Source organism: Rhinatrema bivittatum, chromosome 1, assembly GCF_901001135.1.
Source record: "Rhinatrema bivittatum chromosome 1, aRhiBiv1.1, whole genome shotgun sequence".
NCBI lineage: Eukaryota > Metazoa > Chordata > Amphibia > Gymnophiona > Rhinatrematidae > Rhinatrema > Rhinatrema bivittatum.
The window spans coordinates 789,655,638-789,678,887 of record NC_042615.1 but is presented as its reverse complement, the minus strand read 5'-3'; the positions used below and the strand labels follow the sequence as shown (position 1 = coordinate 789,678,887).

General features: G+C 42.6%; 1 protein-coding gene across 1 annotated transcript in view; it reads right to left on the bottom strand.

The window, feature by feature from the left end:
• EPG5 (ectopic P-granules autophagy protein 5 homolog) overlaps positions 1-21,532 on the bottom strand; it is a 335,394-nt gene extending 313,862 nt beyond the window's left edge. The window contains exons 1-5 of the mRNA XM_029580866.1: positions 21,266-21,532; positions 16,762-17,718; positions 10,518-10,761; positions 8,726-8,862; positions 4,819-4,926 (exon numbers count right to left, since the gene is read on the bottom strand). Of these exons, the coding sequence (XP_029436726.1) occupies positions 4,819-4,926; positions 8,726-8,862; positions 10,518-10,761; positions 16,762-17,718; positions 21,266-21,325 (1,506 nt within the window). The 5' untranslated portion in view covers positions 21,326-21,532. The remainder of the gene's footprint in view (positions 1-4,818; positions 4,927-8,725; positions 8,863-10,517; positions 10,762-16,761; positions 17,719-21,265) is intronic.
• Between the last annotated feature and the right edge of the window lie 1,718 nt (positions 21,533-23,250).

Here is a 23,250-nt window from a genome sequence, read left to right as displayed (position 1 = left end):
CAATGAAAAGACAGACTGGCTAAAGGACACCCTCATACCATACAACTCCCAAAGAAATCTCCGATCCAAAAACACCGGACTACTAACTATTCCCTCCACCAAGCTGGCTCACCAAACCTCTAAAAGCAATCTCAATAGCAGGACCCACATTGTGGAATAAACTGCCCACAAAACTCAGAACGGAACCCTCAACACAGACCTTCAAAAAATCATTAAAAACCTAGCTATTCCAGAAAGCCCTCCAACCGACAAGCTAACCCCACGCCCCTGCAAAGCAACCAAACAAAGCCAACCCAGACCAAAGCATATTATGAGACCATCCCATTAATCCTTGCACATACCCCAACCCAACATCCAAAATAAAAAAAAACAAAAAAACAATTTGCTCTACCCATCAGAATATCCGCTTACCTCGAATGCAGAAATCCCATACTCCAATGACTTATCATAGTTAAGTCTCTCCCTAAAATATCAAACTAGTTTCCACTCTATCAAAAAGTTACTCTTTTATACTGTTAAGATATGAAAACTTTGTTTTGTTATTCCTATACTGTTAAGATAAGAATTTGTATTGCAGTATTGTATAGATAATTGTTACTTTTTACTCATAAGATAAGACATTATCATTGTTGTAATGTAAAGATAATTGGACCCTATTGTTTCCATTGTCAAATTATCCATCAAGTTACTATGTAAACCGATGTGGTATTTCTAATCGAATGTCAGTATAGAAAAATAAATAAATAAATAAATGTTTTAAAATCCACTTACCTGTAAATGTTAAAGCTGATCATTTCTTAAGGAAGATACACAAAGTACGTTTGCTCAAGTAATGGCTTAAAATTAGGAGCGTATACGTGCACTAGGCATATTTTAAATCTTACATGCTTAAATGCACACACGATTTAAAATTCTAATGTTCGTTCGCGGGCCCATTTGTGCGTGTATGGGCAACTGAGTGCTTGTTTTAAAATTAGCATGTAAGATGGCAACCTCTTGATTGAGGTTGCTGAGTTTGTCGTCTCTGAAATTGGTAAGTTGTTGTGCGATAAGGCGTGAACGGTCTATATTGATGACATTGGTAGAATGGTCATTTATATGGGTAATAACGTTTGGAAGGGTAATGCTCTGTTGGTAATGTGAGTGATGAGACTGCTACACATTGTTCTTTTCATTGTGTGAGACCATCTCCCTCAAACTGTCGCCAAACAGGTTGTCTCCCTTGCAAGGGAGGTCAGCAAGTTTCTCATGAACATAGTCTCTTATGGCACTTTCTCTGAGCCAGGCAATTCTACATGCCACCATAGCCGTTGCTTACATTCTTGCAGAGGTGTCAAAGACTTCATAAACCGTTCTTATCAAATGGCGCAAACCTTCCTCCATATAGGATATAATTTCAGCTTGTGTTTGAGTATCAGCACTAGAGGGACTTCCTATTTCCATCCTTGTAAACATTCAAGAAAGTATTGAGAAATGTAGAATTGGTGCTATTATATTCTTGAATTCAGCATAGCACCTTGAAACATCTTCTTCCCAAAGTCATCCAGATATTTGGTGTCTTTGAGTACAGCCTTGTCTTCTTTGCCTTTTTTTATTGCTGACTCAATGACCAAAGTATGTGGTAACTACACTGCTCCATAGTGAGCAGACTTGAGTTATCTAAATTTTAGATCTGTTTTCCTAGGAATGGTAGGAATAGAAAATGAAGAATTCCAGGATTTGTCCAGTAAACCCTCTAGCACTCTGTGGGGGGGTAGTGCCGAGGGCTCTGATGGCATGTCAAATATTTTCAATATTCCGTGAACTTCTAACCTTGGATCCGGTATCTTTATTTCAATTTTAAGGAAGAAGCCCACCTTCTCTATAAATTTAAAGTATAACAAGTCTTCAGGGGGTGAAGACAGTTCAAGTGGTCCTTCTGGCAGATCTGAAGGGATTCCTGTTGATGATCCCGGAGACAGTGGAGAGGCTGGGACGTTTAACTCCTGTTCCGAATCTGCTGGGCTGAGGTCATGACCTATGGATCCTTCCGTTCATTCATCTTCGGGGGGGGGGGGGGGGGGGGAAGAGATGGTAATGATCTTATGTTCACTTAAAGAATCTTGCTTGTGGGGGGAGTCTGGAGGTTACGCAAAGAAATTCTTTAGAATATCAGATATCTGAATCACTGTGAAACTGCAGACTTCTCCTTAGGGCAGGATGTTTGGCTAGTATGGGATGGAACCCTCCTTGGCAAAGCTGCTTTAATGATGGCGGAATCCGGTTCTCTTTGCAACTCTAACCCACCCTGGGGTTCTCGGTGGGATTTGTGCCTCTTTACAAGAGGTTCCTGCAACTGAGAATATTCCTTTTTATATATTTTTTTATTTATTTATTGAGTTTTATATACAGTTACTCGGTTTCGCCATCACAATGGTTTACAAAGTTTTGATATTTAACAGAGTGTTCAAAAATTCATATGCTTGTTAACATAGTTATCTTAGTCGTTATAAACATAGTTTGGTTGTAAATTGTACAAGTTAAATTACGTGCTTTGGATAGGTTCTGCATGTTTATATGGGCCGATAGGGAGGGAAGTTGTAGCATAGAGTCATAGGGTGTTTTGGTAGGCTTTGGTGAACATCCAAGTTTTTAGTTCTTTTTTGAAAGTTTTTAAATTTTGTTCGGTTGGGAGGGAGTTCCATAGTTCGGGACTTCCTAGGGATATGGTTCTCTTCCGAGTTGAGGTAAGTTTGTGACGAGCAGGTGGAATTTTTAATAGACCTTTGTTAGCTGTACGGAGATTTTGGTTTGGTGAGTGGAGTTTTATGGATGCACTTAGCCAATTTGTTTGTTTTTCATATATTATTTTGTGTATTATGGATAGTATTTTGTAATCTATCCTCTATTTTATTGGGAGCCAGTGTAGTGAAATGAGAGTTGGAGTAATGTGATCGTATTTTTTTGTTCCTGTGAGCATTCTGGTGGCTGTATTTTGAAGGATTTGGAGAGGTCGGATGGTGGTGAATAGCAGGGAGTTGCAGTAATCCAGGTTGGAGAAGAAGAGTAGTTGGAGGACTGTTCTGAAGTCGTTAGGGGAAAGGAAAGGTTTTAGGTGTCGTAGGGTTAGGAGTTTGTGATATCCGTCTTTGATTTTTGCGGAGATGTGGTTCTTGAAGAATAGTACCTTGTGAATTGTGACTCCTAAGTTGTGGGCATGGGTGACAGGGGAGATTGCTGACTTTTGATTCATTATGTTGAGTGGTGGTATGTGCGTAGGGTTAATCTTTCTAACCAGCATGATTATTTCTGTCTTATCAATGTTTAGGATAAGTTTCATGTTGGTTAGTAGTTGCTTTATTTTGGTGAGGTAGTTGGCTGTTTTTTTGTAGGTGTCTTCCAGAGAGTTGTGAATTGGGATAAGTATTTGGATGTCATCAGCATATACGAAGTGAGTCAGTTTAAGGTTTGAGAGGAAGTGGCATATCGGGAGAAGATAAATATTGAAGAGTGTCGCTGATAGTGCAGATCCGTGGGGAACTCCAGTGTCAGGGTTTATTTTCTTTGAGATAGCTGTGATAGGCCTGAGTATACAGTGCCCTTTGATGAAGAGGAAGAGTTATCAGTAAGACGAACTATGTCTACATCAGAATTATGCTCCAACTCTTGATTAAACAATATTTGTGGATATAGTCATCATTGCGCTTGATTAGCTCCTGTGATTTGGTCTCTAGGTTTATGGTGCTTTGATTGCAAAGAAATTCCTTTCTTTGACACATGAATTGGAGAGACTTTCAATGGGGATGTGTTGTGTGTCGATGAAGGCATTGCATCCTTCTTTGAACATCGACGCAGTTCCTGCATCAAGTGATTTTCATTTCATGCATCATTTGATGCAACGCTACATGCGAACGTGTCGCACATCAGGCAAGTAGAAGCATCATGTGTCGGATGACTGGGCTGTTTCGACCAGTTGGACGCTTCATGCATTTGGCGTACTTCTTGCACTGGGTGTGACAATCAACTCAGTGAGTTGTGCGCTTTCCTCGGTCTTTGCCCTGATTGGTACATTATTTATTTATTTATTTACGATTTTTATATACCGATGTTCATTTCATAATGCCTACGACACTCCTCCCGAAGGATTTTTGGAGGTATTAGGGCCTCACCCAAACCCTTTATATCCTTGATGGCATCCTTGGAACACTTACTTTTTGGCCGAAGTTCCAGCGAAGATTTTCTAGACATTTTGGAGTTTTTCTTCTTTTCCACCGATAGTAACTATGTCAATCGGTGGGTTGGGGCATATGACCTGGACGGGTAGCCCCTCAATTTCCTCATTTTCTACCCTCTGGGCCCGCAGGGACATCCTGCCACAGTCCTGGCCCTAAGCAAATATAGCAATAATTATGTCTGTCGTTGATGGACATAATTTTGCCACATTGGCAGAATTTGAATCTGGATATTCTCGGAGGCATATTGGCACTTAAAAGTGCTTTTTGGGGTCACTAACAAGTATAAAAGAAAGCTGAAGCGAAAAATAGGTGCGAGAGAAAAGGAGCGCGACTGTGAGCAGCACAAGAGAAACAAAAACTGAACAGGGGAGGGGAATCGCGCAGGAACGGCCATAGAGGCGCACATAGCACAGCTCTGTATACTTTACGAGGGTTCCGTCAGGCCACCCAGGAGGACGTCCCAGAGAGCAAGGCTAATTCAGCCTGCTAATCTATGGGAAAAACATACTTTTTTTTTTTTTTTTTTAATTATCCCACTGGTGCTCATGATTCAAGGGGTGATATTTCATCAGAGGTTCCTAGATGAAAGTTGAATTTATCATACCTGAATGAATGGAACAGCCCACTGACTGACACCTGCTGGGCATCGTAAAACATGATTCAAAAGAAAGAGATGGTCCCCTGGACTGCCAACAATCTGTAAGACCGATACCTAAACAAAAACACACACAGACAGATTACCTCAATAAATAGAATCCTAAATGCAAATACAAGAGAGAGTACATTCAGACTAATTTTTTTTTTTTTTTTTTTTTTTAAATCAGAGATCTTGAGAACATGCTTCAATCTAATGACTGTCCTGTAGCAGCTCTATTAGCTACCTACATTTAACCAGTGGCATATTTGTTACCCGTCACTACTTCACTTCACATGCAGAGTCCCCAAGAGCTAACAAACTGCTGCAGAGTTGTATACGTGGGTTCGATAGATCCCTCAGTTCTGCTCAGTCTTGTATATCTATGTTGGAGGTTCCTATGTATGCACTTGCAAGCCTTCTAAATGATCAGCCAATAAGAATTGACCAAGCATTCATCTATCCTCCCCCCGTTTCCTGTCTGTTACATTCCTATATAAACATCAATAATATTCAGAGATTGTAATTATAGTTAAAAAGTGGTTATATTTCTTAGCTATAAGATAAAATATTTTTTAGCAATAATAAAAAATAGAATATAATAGATACAAATGATAAGCATTTAAGAGGCTAAGCTGAGCTATATACAAAAATCAGTGGCAGTTGCTTCCCTGAGAGATCTCTGAATCTGAATTGATTGTCCGATCAATCAGGCTCCTAGTCAGACAGGCAGGAATCAGGTAATCGGACACACAAAAGCTGTCACTGCAGGCAGGATCTCTAGGAAGTTGTCACTGCTCAAAAAGGTGGGAAATCGAGGATACAGCGTGCTAGGAGGCTTCACACGCAAGCCTGTCTTCATCTGGCTGTCACTTGCTGGCTCTCGGGTGTCCGATTTCTCGACACAGTCTTTTACGTTTAATAGGCATGTCACTCTTATCTTTAAAACTGTCCCTCTTGCGATACAATTCTTTTGTGTCACTATCCCCGGTCTTCCCCTTTTATTGGTTGTGACACACAATGACATTGCTCCTTTTCCGGTCTGGCATACCCCTCCTTCCATCTGTCTTTTTGAAAATCACCATCTTTAACCCCTCTGGCACAATTATTCACAGTTTACTTTTTCCCATATATGTATATAATAATAAAAGTATGAAAATGTTTCCCATCTCCTACCCCCTTTGTTTACAGCATTAGAAAATATACTTTTTTAAAAAGAGAAGCGATGCCATGCCCCATGACAGCATAGCACCGTTTCCTACCCAGCGGTTTACAGAGTATTTCAAAGCAGCAGGAAATAAGCTCTAATTACTGCAAGCAAAGAAAAAAAGCTCACAGCATTTTCAAACAGACATTGCCTTGCACTAAGCACTCTAAAGGCAGCATTTACATAGCCATGTGGTCACAGAAAGGCCGATATAATAAGGTGCGCTGAAGCTGCTGTGGGTTTGTATACACGTTTTCCCGTGCAAAGCCCTATAAAAGGATAACTTAAGAGTTTTGTTCGCGGGGGAAAAAAAACGTGTATGAATGCGCTTACAGACCCTCAGTTTTTCCTGCATGAATGCATGCTAATGGCATGCAAAGAAGGCAATTAGCTAATCATAGGCAATGCAGAGTGCCGTGATAATGCCAATGCAGGTTTTTTACCGCCACAGTCAGGGAATGAGTTAGGCAACCCCCTCCCCCTTCCGATATAAGGTCACCGATATAAGTGGTGACACTTATATCGGTGACCTTAGCGTCCTGAAAACCAACTAGCTGAGCGCCAATCTCAGTGTCTGAGTGGCCAGCTTAGCAAAGCGCTTTTCTGGGCGACCAAGCGGCCAGCATTCTAGGTGCTTTGCTAGGCATCGGAATGGCCAGCTTAAGTAAGTGCTTTTCTCGACGTCCAAGTAGCCAGATTTGAGACCAGATGAGCACCTAGCTCAGCGCCTGAGCGGCCAGATACACAGCCAGAAGAGCACCTAGCTCAGCGCCTGAGCAGCAACATTTATTAGGCACCTTTCTGGGCACCAGAGCATCCATATTCGCTCCTGGGTGAGTGCCTATGTTGGTAACTGAGCATTGAGATTGGTGTCCAACTGAGCACCTATCTTACTACTATGCCAGTGTGAATTAGGATCCATAAAATTATTTGCCCTGTTTTCTGCAGCACAGTTATTTGAAATATTAAAAATACTTTCCAGGGTCATACTTTCACTTATTAGGGAGACCCATTCTCTCATTTGCTTTTATGCGCGAATTATTGGCGTGGGTTTTGAGCACGGATGCTGCCGCTTATTACATAGGCCCTTACCGTGCCTTAGGTAGGCACATTTTTCCATATGTGCATGGATTTCTGTGTGCAAATCAACTACATAATTTAAGTTTTTTACATCCCGCAGAAGCAGCATCTTCAGCTTCGCTTGGTGATCAAAACCCGGGCTCATAACTAGTGCCTGTTTTACCACGGGTCTTATTACATCTGCCCCAGAGCCTCTTAAAGCAAGAAACAAAACAGCAGGAGAAATATCACACTTTTCTCAGACTTTGCATCTGTTCTCTGTCTGTGATTGAACATTTTTTAAACAAGCCCGTCCCTGTATCAAGCATTAAACCTTTGCAGTATATCTGTTTTCTATGTGAACTCTGAACACTACGCATGAGGATATTTCAAAATTAGGCAGCAATTATGAGGCAAATATGCATAATTTTGTTTAAAGATTCACATCTCTGACCATGCAAAAAAGGTGAACTTTTTTTTATCGAAAACCTCACACTGTTTTTTTAAACAGTATTTATTCTACATACAAATAGAAAATTTACCAAGTAAAAAAAAATCAATTATTTATAAAGTGAAGACACAGGGAGGGTAATTTTCAAACAGCCCGCAGACTTTAGGCAAGATTTTCAAAGCAGATTTATGCACATCAGGGATGAGTGGAACCCCTGCAACCAGCTCGAGAGCAGGTGGAACTCTGTGCATGTGGATTCACAAGTGGACATTCCTAGATACAGCCCCCAACTCCACCATGCAAACGCTTACATGCATGCATAAAACCACATGCAAAGATGTGTACACACATAAAGCACTCAAGCGCTTTTGAAAAGGACTCCCATAAATCATATTGTTTTGAACGGACGTACAGTGTAACCATCCTTTTTCATATTTTCTTGAGGAAGTCCTCAACTTTTCATGTATATGAGCTTATATATGCTGAAAACATCCTCAGCATCAGTAGTCTTTCAGTGTTAATTACACTGAAAGATGTGTGTGCATATATTGGACATATGGTAACACACAAAAAGAGATTGAATTAGCACTGCCACTCATCAAGGCTTCTATGAACTGAAATTAACATCCTCTCTGCTAGCTGTGGGACAACAGCAGTTGCAGACTTCTAACACACATCTAGGTCTCTATAGCTGGTGCATATGTGACTAACCATACAGGTGAAAGAACCTTGGTATAAAGATGAAATTCTTCTGAAGGGCTATCACTCATCCAGGAACTGTGCCAAAACCCCCTTTGGTTTGATTTAAGAGATCTTTGACTGCTTTCTTTGTCTACTTCCTCATCCCTTCCCTTCTGTTCTCTTCAGGATAGTGGGGGGAGGAGGGGCTAAATTTGGGGGCAGAGTGCCTCCTCTCTTATGTCTGCTCCAACATCAGCCTCACCCCTCCTGGTTGTTTGCAAAGGGATGAGCTACACCAGGAAGGAGGGAAAGAGAAAGCTGACACTGGAGACAGACACCCAGCAGTTTTCTTCAGATGACGGAATTAGGTGCGATAGCTTCAGGTTTGTTGATTGGTCAGCAGGTTGCACATTATATGGCCGCAGGCTAATTATAGCCACAGAATCACAAGAGCCTGAGGGCACAGCTCATACACTTACCAGTCTCTGAAGCCATAGAAGAATATCATCATGAAACTGAGTGTCCTCAATGACTCTACGTGTGAAACTGAACAGAACACTTATACATTCTTTCAGCTGACTGAGGTCTGAAGGAAGGAGTTCTAGGTTTTTATAAGCTGTAGAAATGGAACAAAATAAATGATCAATACACCGTGATTATTTAAATGGTAAAAAGGGCAGACATGGAAAACATCTTCACATCTTAACCAGCCATGAAAAGTGCAGGGTTAACAGATGTTCACTTTTAATAGTAACGCTATATTTTGTTTCTTTTGCCTTAAAGCAAGCTATTACATGGAAAACTATTATAAGCATTGTAATTAGCAAAGATGGGCACAAATACAGACCTTTAATTCTATTATTTACCTAGAAACAGTCACCAGAAGGGGTCAATATTCAACACCATTTAGCCAGATAACTCACGCTATCTGGCTAAAAGCCAACTTTTTGAATATTGGGGCCCTTATTAGACTAAGATTTACTTGGATAAAAAAAAGAGAGATGTTCCAAAGTGGGGTAAAATTATCCAGCTAAGCTAGACAGATCGCTTTAGGCCTGCTTCAGAGCCGTCTTAAAGTTATCCGGCCGCTTGTGACTGGACAACTTGCCGCTAAACTGGATCTATAGTATGGTTACTTTGGCAAACCGTTGTGAACTTCATTTGGAACGACGGTGTATAAAATGTCTAAATAAATCTTTTCAAAAGATATCCAGTTAAGTGGCAGGGAACTGGAACAAAATAAAAAATTGAGGGGGGGGGGGGGGGCTTTAGACCTAATTCCACACACACACCCTGAAAACAAGTATCAACAACTGCTGTAGCAGTACCTAATCCCACGCCACCCAAAATCCACCAAAAAAAAAAAAAAAAAAGTAGCAACAGCAAGTGACTTAAGGCCAGCCCTCTCCCCTTCCCTGGGTATTTTTCTTTTAATTAAAACTGCAATGCCGCCTGCCTTCCCCACTATCCTTCCACAACATCCTTTCCTTTATCCCCATCTTTCACTACTTGAAGAAGCTTTTTTTTTCTTTTTGATTTGGATATTCCGGCTGTTTCCCTTCTCTCCTCTGCTCCCCGTCTTTCACTTTTTTTGCCACTATAGCAGCAAAGCAATATGCTTGCTGGTCAGAAACTCAATAGATTTTCCTTCACTCCTTCCCCAAGCCAAGTGGGTACGCAGGGCGAGCAGAGAATGCTGCTGAAAAAGTTGACGGGAAATATTTCTTCACAGAAAGGGTGATGGATGCATGGAATGCCCTCCTTGAAGAGATAGTGAAGGCAAGAATGGTAATGGCATTCAAAAAGGAATGAGATAAACACACAGGATCCTTAATGGGGTAACCTGCACAGAGCACCGATTGTTGCCTTGGCATGGTACAGCAGTTTCTGGCCTTAACAGAGGGCACGGTGGGTGACCTGCACAAAGCGTCAGTTGCTACCCTTAAAAAAAAAAAACCAAACACTTGCTGGGCAGCTAGAACAAACCATTGGGTCTTTTTCTGCATTTACTATGTTACTATGTTACTATCCTAAATTTGGAGAGTGGAGGCAATGGAGGATGAAGTGACTTGCCCAAGGTCACAAGCGCTGTCAGTGGGACTGAACCCTGGTTTTCCATGGTTCTCAGCTCACTGCCCTATCCAAGCTGCTGACAGGAGAGCAAAATCTCAGTTGGCTGAACTGTCTGGTGGAACCTCCAAGAAAATATTTTCTCATTTTTTTATGCAACAAAAATCACCAAACCTAAATGACCAACGTATTTTTTATTACCTGGTGTTCCTTGCTGAGCAGCTACGGATCTGAGTAATGCAGAACCACTGAGTAACTCATAAATACAAGACTCGACCTGTAAACGGGATAGCATTGAGGTATACAAGTGTAAAGCCAGCGTCTGATGCAGGTGCTCTGATTTTAGCTCAAACAATTTCTTGAGTTCCCCTAGCACAGTTTCATTCATCTCCACCATCTGGTAATGATGAAATCCTGTCACTTTAGACTGGTCAGCACAAACACCCTGTAAAAATGAAACAAGAACATTCAGAGAGAAATATCTATGGCTATTACATTCGTGATTTTAGAAACATGTAAGGTAAAAGCCCGATTATCTGGCATGAATGGTGCCAGTTAATCAAATATGCCCGATTTCTAATATGCCTCTGCTTTCTGTAGTTTCCCCTACCTCCTGTCTCTTGCAGGAAACAGAAGGGGAGGGGGTGATGCAGGTGTCTATAACCATTATACTTAGTTATTTTCATTTTAATGCTTTCTATTATATTGATATTAATTGTGTTTATTTCCTTGTTATTTTAAAGTTAATATTAGATTTTATATTACTTTGATTTTAAATTGTTATCGTTATCTTAGGTCATTTGAATGCCTAAAATGTATTTTATTATAATTTATCTTAACATGTTAAATTTATTATTATTGACATTTATTATAGTTTATTTTTAATATGTTTAAATTTTAAGGATGGTTTAACCAGACAAACTCTGGATATATAAACCAGGAGTCAAGAAAAGGAGATTCATTAGGCTCAGGTAGGACCCACAGTCACCCATTCTTGACAGATGGGCAGCCAACAGGTACACCCCCCCCACTCAAACAGGTCATTAAGTTCTTTAAAATCCAGGAATACAGTGGGCTCAGGTAGAATTAGACCTGTGATGAGGAGACACACAATGTACCAAATGCAAAAAGAACAACAAGCCATCTCTATATTAAAAACTGAAGAAGTTCTTGAGAAAAACATTGAAGTGTTACCAGAAACGAGAGAAAAAACACAATGCATGCAGTATTTCAAGATCCATAACCAAAAGAAAAATCTAATTCAGATGAATAACTCTGTCAACAGTGGCACAACTACAAAAAGAGAGAGTGAAGTGAATAGCAAATCTCAACTAATATCTTATAAGGAGTCCAGGAAAAGCAATAACCTTAAAGAGAGTACCTGGAAGGCTATGACCACAAATGCTCATAGTTTGGGAAATAAAATCCCAGATCTGCAGGCCCTAATGGCTGAGGCAGAATTGGACATTGTTGCTATCACAGAGACATGGTTCACAGAATCTCATGATTGGGATACAACAATACCAGGCTATAACTTGTTAAGGAAGGACAGAGAGGATAGAAAAGGGGGAGGTGTGGCTCTTTATGTCAGAAACAACATCCAAGCATCTGAGCTACAAGGAAGTTGGGGTAAGGAAGAAGCTCTATGGCTCGACCTAAAAAAAGATGACGGAGCGTCCATTTATATTGGAGTGGTTTACAGGCCTCCAAACCAAAAGGAAGAGCTGGACAGAGATCTGGTTGAAGACATCCATAAGATAGGTAAGAAGGGAGAAGTGGTGATCGTGGGTGACTTTAATATGCCAGATGTAGACTGGAAAATCCCATCTGCAGAAACTAAAAATAGCAGAGCGATAGTGGATGCCATGCAAGTATCTTTGTTCAAACAAATGGTGTTGGAACCCACCAGAGAAGGAGCTATACTCGACTTAGTGCTCACTAATGCAGATAATGTCTCAGATGTCCAGGTGGGTGCCCACCTCAGCAGCAGTGATCATCAAACGGTATGGTTTAATATCACTAAAAGAATAGGGAAAAGAACCACAAAGACCCGAGTTTTACAGTTCAAAAACACAGACTTTGAGGAAATGGGGAAGTACCTGGAGGAAGAACTTAAAGGATGGGAGAACGAGAGAGATGTGGATCAGCAATCTAAAAGGTGCAATCACCAAGGCAACTGCTCTATATGTTAGAAATGTAAAGAAAAGCAAAAGAAAATTGAAACCTATCTGGTTCTCAAAGGAGGTGGCTGACAAAATTAAAGCTAAAAGAACAGCATTCAAGACATATAAAAGATCCCAAAGGGAGGAACACAAAGAAGAATATTTGTATCAACTGAGGGAGACAAAGAAATTAATCAAGTTGGCAAAAAGTCAAGCGGAAGAGAGGATTGCCAAGGAGATAAAAAATGGTGACAAAACATTTTTCAGATACATCAGCGAAAAGAGAAAGATCCAAAGTGGTATAGTGAAATTGAAAGGTGGTAATGATCAATGTGTGGAGGGAGACAAAGAAATGGCAGAAATATTAAACGAATACTTCAGCTCTGTGTTCACTAAAGAAGACCCTGGAGAAGGACCATCTCTACACAACAAAAAACTGGTGGGAAGTGGAATAGATGAAAATCCTTTTACAGTAGAAAATGTGTGGGAAGAGCTAAAGAACCTGAAAGTGGACAAAGCCATGGGGCCTGATGGGATTCATCCAAGGATATTGAGGGAGCTCAGAGATGTTCTGGCAGCTCCGCTGTGTGACCTGTTCAATAGATCCCTAGAAACGGGAGTGGTGCCGAGTGATTGGAGAAGAGCGGTGGTGGTCCCGCTTCACAAGAGTGGGAACAGGGAGGAGGCTGGCAACTACAGACCGGTCAGCCTCACTTCGGTGGTGGGAAAAGTAATGGAGTCACTGCTGAAAGAGAGAATAGTGAACTATCTACAGTCCGGAGAATTGATGGACCAGAGGCAACATGGATTCACCAGGAGAAGATCCTGTCAGACAAATCTGATTGACTTTTTTGACTGGGTAACCAAGGAATTGGATCGAGGAAGAGCGCTCGATATCATATACTTGGATTTCAGCAAAGCTTTTGACACTGTTCCGCACAGGAGACTGGTGAATAAAATGAGAAGCTTGGGAGTGAGTGCCGAGGTGGTGACCTGGATTGCAAATTGGTTGACGGACAGAAGACAATGTGTGATGGTAAATGGAACCTTCTCTGAAGAGAGAGCGGTTTTAAGTGGTGTACCGCAAGGATCGGTGTTGGGACCGGTCCTGTTCAATATCTTTGTGAGCGACATTGCGGACGGGATAGAAGGCAAGGTTTGTCTTTTCGCGGATGACACTAAGATCTGCAACAGAGTGGACACGCCGGAAGGATAGAAGGCAAGGTTTGTCTTTTCGCGGATGACACTAAGATCTGCAACAGAGTGGACACGCCGGAAGGAGTGGAGAGAATGAGACGGGATCTAAGGAAACTGGAAGAGTGGTCGAAGATATGGCAGCTGAGATTCAATGCCAAGAAGTGCAAAGTCATGCATATGGGGAGTGGAAACCCGAATGAACTGTATTCGATGGGGGGGGGAAAGGCTGATGTGCACGGAGCAGGAGAGGGACCTTGGGGTGATAGTGTCTAATGATATGAAGTCTGCGAAACAATGCGACAAGGCGATAGCAAAAGCCAGAAGAATGCTGGGCTGCAAAGAGAGAGGAATATCAAGTAAGAAAAGGGAAGTGATTATTCCCTTGTACAGGTCCTTGGTGAGGCCTCACCTGGAGTACTGTGTTCAGTTCTGGAGACCGTATCTACAAAAAGACAAAGACAAGATGGAAGCGGTACAGAGAAGGGCGACCAGGAAGGTGGAGGATCTTCATCGGATGACATACGAGGAGAGATTGAAGAATCTAAATATGTACACCCTGGAGGAAAGGAGGAGCAGAGGCGATATGATACAGACTTTCAGATACTTGAAAGGTTTTAATGATCCAAAGACAACGACAAACCTTTTCCGTAGGAAAAAAATCAGCAGAACCAGGGGTCACGATTTGAAGCTCCAGGGAGGAAGATTCAGAACCAATGTTAGGAAGTATTTCTTCACGGAGAGGGTGGTGGATGCCTGGAATGCCCTTCCGGAGGATGTGGTGAAGACCAGAACTGTGAAGGAATTCAAAGGGGCGTGGGATAAACACTGTGGATCCATAAAGTCAAGAGGCCGCCAATGAAGAGTGGGTGACTCGCCAGAATGATGGCTACTGCCTGGAGACCATACCCTTATTCAATAAACGTACACATGCTTACTGTGACTCCAACATCGTTCTAGCTTCAACAGCAAGAGGAAATGTGGAATAAAGGATCTGCACTCACAAAGGGGGGAGTAGCTGGCTTGTTACGGCGGTTACTACCCCAAACCAAATAAGCCTGTTACTTCAATTTCTATGCATATACAGCATAGTTCTCTGCTTCAACGGCAGGGGAGAAGAAAAAACTGATACTACACACATCCAGCAGAGCTCTCTGCTTCAAGGCAGGGGAGAAGAAAAAAGGGTTCACACTCACAAAGCGGGGAGTAGCTGGCTTGTTACGGCGGTTACTACCCCAAACCAAATAAGCCTGTTACTTCAATTTCTATGCATATCCAGCATGGCTCTCTGCTTCAACAGCATGGGAGAAGAATAAACTGATACTTCAAGCATATCCAGCATAGCTCCCTGCTTCAACGGCAGGGGAGAAGAAAAACAACCAATAAGGGCTGTATAACATAGTCTGAGTAAAACAAATAAGCATGGGTGTAGCTTGCTTATTGTGGCGGTTACTACCCCTACTACCTCTAACTAATCAAGCTAGATATTTCACTTGGATGCAGCTCCATCACTGCTTTCTACATTAATGGTGGGGGTGGAAGGGAAATAGAACCAAGAGCTAAGAGAAACAGATAAGTATGAGAGAAAAAAGTGTGTGAAGCTTGCTGGGCAGACTGGATGGGCCGTTTGGTCTTCTTCTGCCGTCATTTCTATGTTTCTATGTTTCTATATTACAAGACCGCTATATACACAGTCTTGACTGCTCATCAGACAGACGGTATATAAAATAAACAAACAAACAAATAAAAATATATGCTGTGATGTCAGCTTTGCTCCATCTCCATCTGCTGATAGAGGTGTATAACCCACTGGTTTTGGATTCACCTGTCTTTACGCTAAGAAAAAGGACTTGTTTTATTGGTTTGTCTGTCTCTGACACCTGATCTCACGAGAGTGGACAAGCAGACAAACCCATGAGTACAGCACCTGAATCCTGCAGAGCCATAGTTGAAACATGTATCATATGCAGCAGAGTTCCTCTCTGCCACTTCCCCCTGCCTCTTCCAAATCTGATCCACACCAACAGAAAAACCCCAGCTTAAGCATCCCCAACAGTTTCTCACCCCATTCTAGCTGGCAGGAGGAGTGGCTTATCCTATCAGCTTCCTCTGCCAAGCAGGGACAGTTTACAAGTATGAGCAGCATGAAGCCTCACAAATCTAGCAGCTCATATCACAAGGTTGGCCCCATGTAATACAGAACGTTGATACAGTATTCAGCTTAGTTTCTCCTGCCAGCCAGAGTGGGAGAGAGATCAGGAGGGGGAGACAGCGTGCACAGATGGGTGAAATGCAGCAGATGTGAGAAAGCATAAGGGGAAGGGGAATAGCAGAAGGTGTAAGTGCGCATGAGATGAGTGAAAAGGGTGCAAGGGTGTAAAGGGGATGTGAGAGAGAATTAATAGGGAAGGAAAGAGAGAAGGTGCAAGACTGCCACAAGAGAAGGATGGGGGTTAGTGGAGGTCATATGAACAAGCCAGGAGAGTAGATGGCTCCGAAAGACTTGGGAGAGCTGAGGAATGGAGAGACAGCCAAGGAAAGGCGTATAGAGGACATGCAAAACTTCAAAAAGCATGCTCTTAATTGCCATGCAATTCCAGACCTGCTTAGATATAAGAATGTTCAGGGATCAACCCTCCCCCAAAAGAAATTTTATTTTACAAGGGCAATAACATTTGAAAGAGCTCATTATAGTATTTCAGTGCATTTCCCAGATCAGTGATGGGAACTCCAGTCCTCAAGTGCCACAAACAGGCCAGGTTTTCAGGATATCCACAATGAATATGCATAAGATAGATTGGGGCATACAATGGAAGTAGTGCATGCAAATCTTTCTCAAGCATATTCACTGTAGATATCCTTAAAACCTGGCCTGTTTGTAGCACTGGAGGACTGGAGTTCTCCATCCCTGTCCTAAGTGCTGAAGATTCTCAGTCACGCCATTTTAGACTTTCATTGAAATCCTTTGAAACCAATCTTGGCATACACTATTCCCTTCATGATCCATGCTGTAAAACCAAACTCAAATTGTTTAAGCCTTCTAGGCAACATCAGCATGAATGTCATGAAATGCCTGAAAAATCAGTTACCTGCACAGTTAGATGCTCATCTCTGAAACTCCAGAGTCTACTTTTGGTGTTTTTACAATCAGAGATCATGGACTGCAGCTCTGAATCTGCCAGCAGTAGCTGCTTCCTGCATCGCCAATAGTTCATGAGCAGTTCATGAAGCTCGTGTCTATCCTGGTAGGCAATACACTCAAAGTCTTCGAGGTAGGCATCAACATTCTCCAGCCAGGAGCAGGGCTGGAACATTTTCAGCTGCTCCTTAGTAAATGGCACGAGCTCCAGTTGAGAAGGAATTTCAGGGTATAAGCTCTCTCTGTGGAGCAATGGTTTCACTGAAACAGTTCTTTTCACCTCTAGCTGTTCAGTTTGTAACTCTGGGTAAAGTGGTCGCTCATGAAAAACTTCTTTGGCCTCGGCACAATGTTGCAAACTAATGAGATCCAGCTCTTCTAATGAAAGGACTGAGGGTTTGGGGTCTTCTAGCACACTTGCAGTTTCTTGGCTTTGTACAATACATAATCCTGGATGACTGGAGGAAGCATCGGATTCAGTAGTGCTATTTGATATTTCACAATTGTCCAGCTCAACAGCAACGCCTAGCAGGTCAACATGTTCATCTACTTTGGCTCCTATACAAGCTTCAGGTGTATCAGTGCATTCATTTTGTTTTATTTCTTCAAACTGATTGTTTTTAAGGTCTTCCTTTTCTGTAACAGACTCAGCAACTCCCACTGGATGTGTGCTAGTTGCTAATGTTAAGAATGTCCGTGAGATATCGCATATTTCATTCACATTTCTCACAAGGACTTCATCATTCAGCTCTACCTCTGTGAAGTCTGCCGGGTATTCCAGCCTGCCTTCGCTTCCCTGAGGAGAGGATGTCACCTGGTCTCTGGCTGTGTTAAGCAAAGGGCCCTCATCAGACTCTGCCACATGGGGTACATCTTGCTTTGATTCTTCACTAGACTTTTTCTTTTTCTGTTAAAAAAAAAAAAAAAGAAAATGAAAAAGAATACTTTACAAATAGAAAGAACTTTATAATAGGGACCTACATTTTTTTTTTTTAACCTGAATAGCCTTTCAAACATTTTGGACTTCCAAAAGTACTACTCAAAAGAATGTATAATGGGACATTCCTGTGGCTCAACCATGGCTAACGTTCCTGTCCAGAATGCTTGCTCACATAGGAAAAACGGGCATCAATCCAAACACATACGCAGCCACATCCCTTGGGCACCCGATGCAGTATTTAAATGAAGGTCTGTGTAAAAAAAGGATACATTAGGGAAGAATCATGCATCCCTACTGCTCAAATGCATCAGGCACCCACAACTGCAACGGGCGCTTGATACGAGCGTCCGTTTTTATCCCACTTCTGGCCGATTTTGCTGAGGTTGCTGAAGATGCCCATGGCTAAGCACCTCTTGCTATGGGCATCTAAATTGTGCATCCAGAAGAATTTTTTTTTTTTTTTAAATCAAGCCAATATACATTTATTTTTCAACACTGCAAGCAGTAAATTTAAATGTCAAAACGATACTAAGTAGGAACAACCACAGAGGATCGAATTTTTTCATTCCTCACAAGCCCTTGACTCATGGATTGAATTTACACCACCACCGGGGCAGGAGTTACATTTAAAAAGTGTGTATTGGGTGCCCAGTGATTTTCTGCATCGGAGTGGGGGGGGGAGAGGGTAATAGCTAATAGCCTCATCTACATAGAATTTACATGCGATGGGCGCTATCGGCTACACATTTGGGTGTGTGTTTTGGATGCGCTAATTTCCTTATTGCATTGGGTGCTAGTCTAGCGCATCCAAAGCATGCATCCAACCACATGTAAACCCGTGCGCTGGGCTGGGTACACTTTACTGCGTCAGCCCCCTGGGGATAGGGAAATACCTACAATACTTGAATGTTATACGCTTAGAAATTCCTAAAAGTGGAATATTAATTCAAATAAATAAATAAATTGGATTAATTTGTAAAAGTATTTTTAGCCCCATTTATTTTTGGGTTTTCTTTTTCTTTCCTAAGACATAACTTACTGGCTGCTGCAGCATATAGTTATTTGTAATGAGTTCTGGGGTACCAATTTGTGTGAAAGGCATTACCTAAAGCAAGATTCACATAGAAACCTTAATAAGATTGAAATCTAGAGGCTTCTTGATTCACAGATCTGCACTCTAAACACTAAACTGCATAAAGAGCGCAAGAATAATATAGAAAGGAAGACATAAGTCCATTGAGTTAAGCTTTCTTCATACCCGGACAATGTCTGTGTTGAGCCACAGAAGGTAAGCATGATGAAGGGCATCATTTTTATAAATATGAGAACAGAATATCAATTATTCATGAGGCTGGTAAAGATCTGAATGATTAGACTTCCTCATGAAATTATTCTAAGTGAGAAGAAATGGACTTACAAAAGTTTAATTGGGAAAAACACTGGTTGATCTTCTGAATAGATTTCATAAAACTATTCCAAGAGTAGGGTATAAAAATATTAAACAAACCTCTAAAATTGTTTGGCTCAAAGTGTATGCCCTGTTTTAAAAATATATTACCCCCTCCCTTCCCATTTAACCTGTGTGATATGCTACACCTTGATGCATCAGAGCAGTGGTCCCCAACCCTGGTCCTGGGGGCCCACCAGCCAGTCGGGTTTTCAGGATATCCACAATGAATATGCATGAGAGAAAATGTGCATGCTGGTGGGCCCCCAGGACAGGATTGGGGACCATTGCACCAGAAAAACTGTCTCCTGCACAACAGTGCGGTGACCAACAGCTCAGTGGTGGTAAAACACCTTTTTGGTTGGGGGCAGGGGGATGCCAAGCCAACCAAGCTCTTCCCCTCCCCCAGCCTGATCTGCAGCAGGAAGAAGAGGACAGAGTCAGTACCTCAAGCGACCTCCTCCACCACCTACTCCTGCGGCAGCCTGACTGGACCGCTGCTCTGAACCACAAGGCTGTACAGAGCAGTTTGACTCAGAGCTGCAGAGATGGAGGCTGTAGTGCAGTTAGTATAGCTGTGTTTAAAAAAGGATTGGATAAGTTCTTGGAGGAGAAGTCCATTACCCGCTATTAGATTCACTTAGAGAATAGCCACTGCCATTAGCAATGGTAACATGGAATGGACTTAGCTTTTGGGTACTTGCCAGGTTCTTACGGCCTGGATTGGCCACTGTTGGAAACAGGATGCTGGGCTTGATGGACCTTGGTCTGACCCAGTATGGCATTTTCTTATGTTCTTATGTATTCTCCTCCTTGCCCCTCCACTGTTGAACAGCTACTACCTGCCTGATCCAGCCCCGAATCTCCCACAAATTCTGTAGAAAGGCCAAGGGCCAAATTTTGTTCAGGCCTTGGCCCCTGTAGCCCAATCCATTTTGAGGCCTAGGCAACAGGTGGTCACCCACTATTGCTAATCAGCTCATAAATACCCTAAACTATGCAATTCAAATAAAACGGCTTGCTGAAAAAAAGATTGCAAGCCATGTTATTTGATTTGAAGTTAGCCACAATTCAAGTTACTGATTGTAAGATGACTGTACCACATTAGGAGCTGCTTGACAGAACTTTATACATATACAACGTGTGCAGTGTGCTCATTTTTGTGTAATGTCTGTATGACACTCCCCTGACTCAGACTTAAGGTACGCCAAAAATCCAGAGATAAATGCTCTGCAACAGTGATCCTTAAAAAAAACAAAAACAACCTCAGACATATCCTGAATTTGTCTAGAGACAAGCTGTTTGTGTTTACAAGGAAAACAAAATACAGGAATACCACACTACTGCGCTCCAGTCCTGCTCACCAAACCCCCCCCCCCCCCCCCTTTCCTTTCTTGAAACAAAATAAAACAAAGTCACTTCCCTCTCCCACAAGAAAAGCATGTTCTTTCTAGAAAAGGATGAAAATAATACCGTGATCATCTCTAGAATTTTAGAAAACTACGTCTTCATCCAAACTCTTTTACACACCTAAAACACTGACGATTTTATAGGCTGTGACAACTTTCAAAGAACAGAGGAGGCAAGGAAAGCGGAAAGATTAAGCCTAGCAGTCACTCCCCCGACTACGGAGGGCAGTCTAAGCCAGGACAAGGGGATAAGGACCGGGCATGGGCGGCTTTCAAGAACCTGGAATCCTTCCCACTGTTGGGGGCCCGAGGACGCCCTTTCTGGTCTATTGCTGCTGCTTTTCTCCATCTCCCTCGCACCCGAGCATTGGCCTGCCCGGCTGACAATACGCGAGCACCCACCCTCCCTCCCTCGCCCGCCCGTTCCGGCTCCGAACTCTCCTGCCACTAGGGCGGGCTCCCGACAGCACGAACCAAGCTCCAACTCTCTGTTTCAGCTCCCCCAGAGCCTGCGGCAGGAGAGTCGAGGGGCGGACAAGGAGCGCGAGCCGCCGGGGGGGCATCACGGGAAGGGGGCAAGGGAGCCGTTGGATAGCTGGGCTCGCGCGGACTCCAAGCCGGAAGCGTCGCCCGCTTCAGCGCCCGGCTGCGGTCCTACCTGGACTTTAGTCCGGCTCGGCTTGGTCTTGGCCGGTCGGGACCGGACGGCCTCCGCCATTCTTCCTCGCCGCCGTCTCTCCGCTCCCGTTAGCTGACCAGGAGCTGTTTGTTGTCAGTATGGGGAAACCACGGGACCTCGCGGGTCATGTGACCAAATGCTCCACCAATCCCCGAGGAAAGAGCCTGTCAAACGCCTCTATGGATGCCAGCAGGGGACAAATTTATGCAGAAGGCAACAACGGAAGAGGAAAACTGACCTGGGGATGACGTTGTCGCCTGACAGGAATCTTAGGGTTGGCGGAAAGCGTAAGAACTATCCGGATTCTGTTTGCCTTTCATTTCTAAAGGGGTTCGCCGGACGGTGCTATAGCTCTCGTGGAGTTTAAGCCTGACTGCCACTTCCTGCCCACTCTAATAATGCACCCTTGGGCATTGTTCTGGTCTGACTGACAGTGCCCTTTCAACAGTGGCAGCTTATGCATTGACAGGCCCTATGGACCCTTGGAGGCCATAAGGGCACTATGCTCCATTACGCTGTATTAATTAAAAAGTATATTTTAGTGACTTTGCACATGACAAGCAAATACGGTGTATACATTTGTGTTAACTGAATTGCAAATTTCTTATGTCTTTCTGTAACCGTCTCTTTTTCTGTCAGTAAGAAGGCCCAGACAACTGATCCGTGAAGATAGACTTTTATTGCCAGCAAGATGCAGCTAAGACAACGGCTTAGTACAACTGCATGCCACGCCCCCTTTGGAGCAAACCTTTATACACTTTACAGTTCTTATCTTTCACACATGCGTTCTGGTTTTGCTGAACAAACATTTTAAAAACTGCTGAACAAGCAATAGCTAGCGTGGTCTCTAGTAGGTGTAGCTTATGATCAGACTATTGTTTCGTCATTTAATTGACGGGTTAGATACTCGCGACAGCGTTCGTATTAATACAATACAAAATATGAATCCAAAATGGAGTCACGTTCACTAAACGTTAGTGCGTAAGTACGTCATTACGTGTTATTTGCGTTGCAAATGTTAGTAAATCAAGATGGCTGTGCGTTTCACTGCAGCATGATGAGACGAGAGGCATCACAGCTGTGCAGTCTTCAGGGGTTCATGGAATCGAACTCCTTCATTCCCCCCTTTGATACTTCAACGCCGATGGATAGTGGAAGTATCATTTGCAGCTGTTAAGTAACTGAAAAGAGAAGCAAAAATCAATACTAATAACTGTTAAGGTGGACCCTAAAATGTTACTAGGTCGTTGGTTACTTCACGGGTTTGAGACGGATGGGCCCTACTGGCATCAACCCCCTTTGTAGCCCGGCTTTCCCTAGTAACAAAAGTGGTCCTGTCGGTGAATTAGGTGGTTTTAGAGTTTAGTATCAAAATAATCATTATCAGAATCAAAAGAGATATCATCAGAGTCAGATGCGTCAGAATCAGGGAAAGTAGAAATCGACACATACTTATTGATCATCATAATATGAGCTGCAGCCCTGCGATCAGCAATGGTTTCAATCATAGATCGTAGATTTCTGAAAATAAGAGGTAAACAAAGAGGGAACAGAATGCAAGTTAGAATAAAAAACAAAAGAGGAATGAAGATGTCCTTCAATCCGGGGATTGAAGTAAGCCAATTTGGTAGTGAGGAAGTCCAATCAAGGATACCGGTCCATGTTTGCACAGGGACATGAGCTAATCGGATCATGCGATCAGTAATCTCCTCGATAACTTTGCTCTTATCATCGATCTGCAAACAACAATTTGAGAGATTAAATTTGCCACAGACACCACCTTCTTGTGCTAGGAGGTAGTCCAAGGCTAAACGATTTTGGTAGACAGCTGTTATTATTCTGGTGTTTTGTTTGGCCAAGATATTGAGTGCCATAGCAGAGTCGTTGGTCAGGAGTTCTAGTACTGCTTGTAAGCGAATGATGCGATTCAACATGTATATTGGAGTTCTATATCCATAGGATCC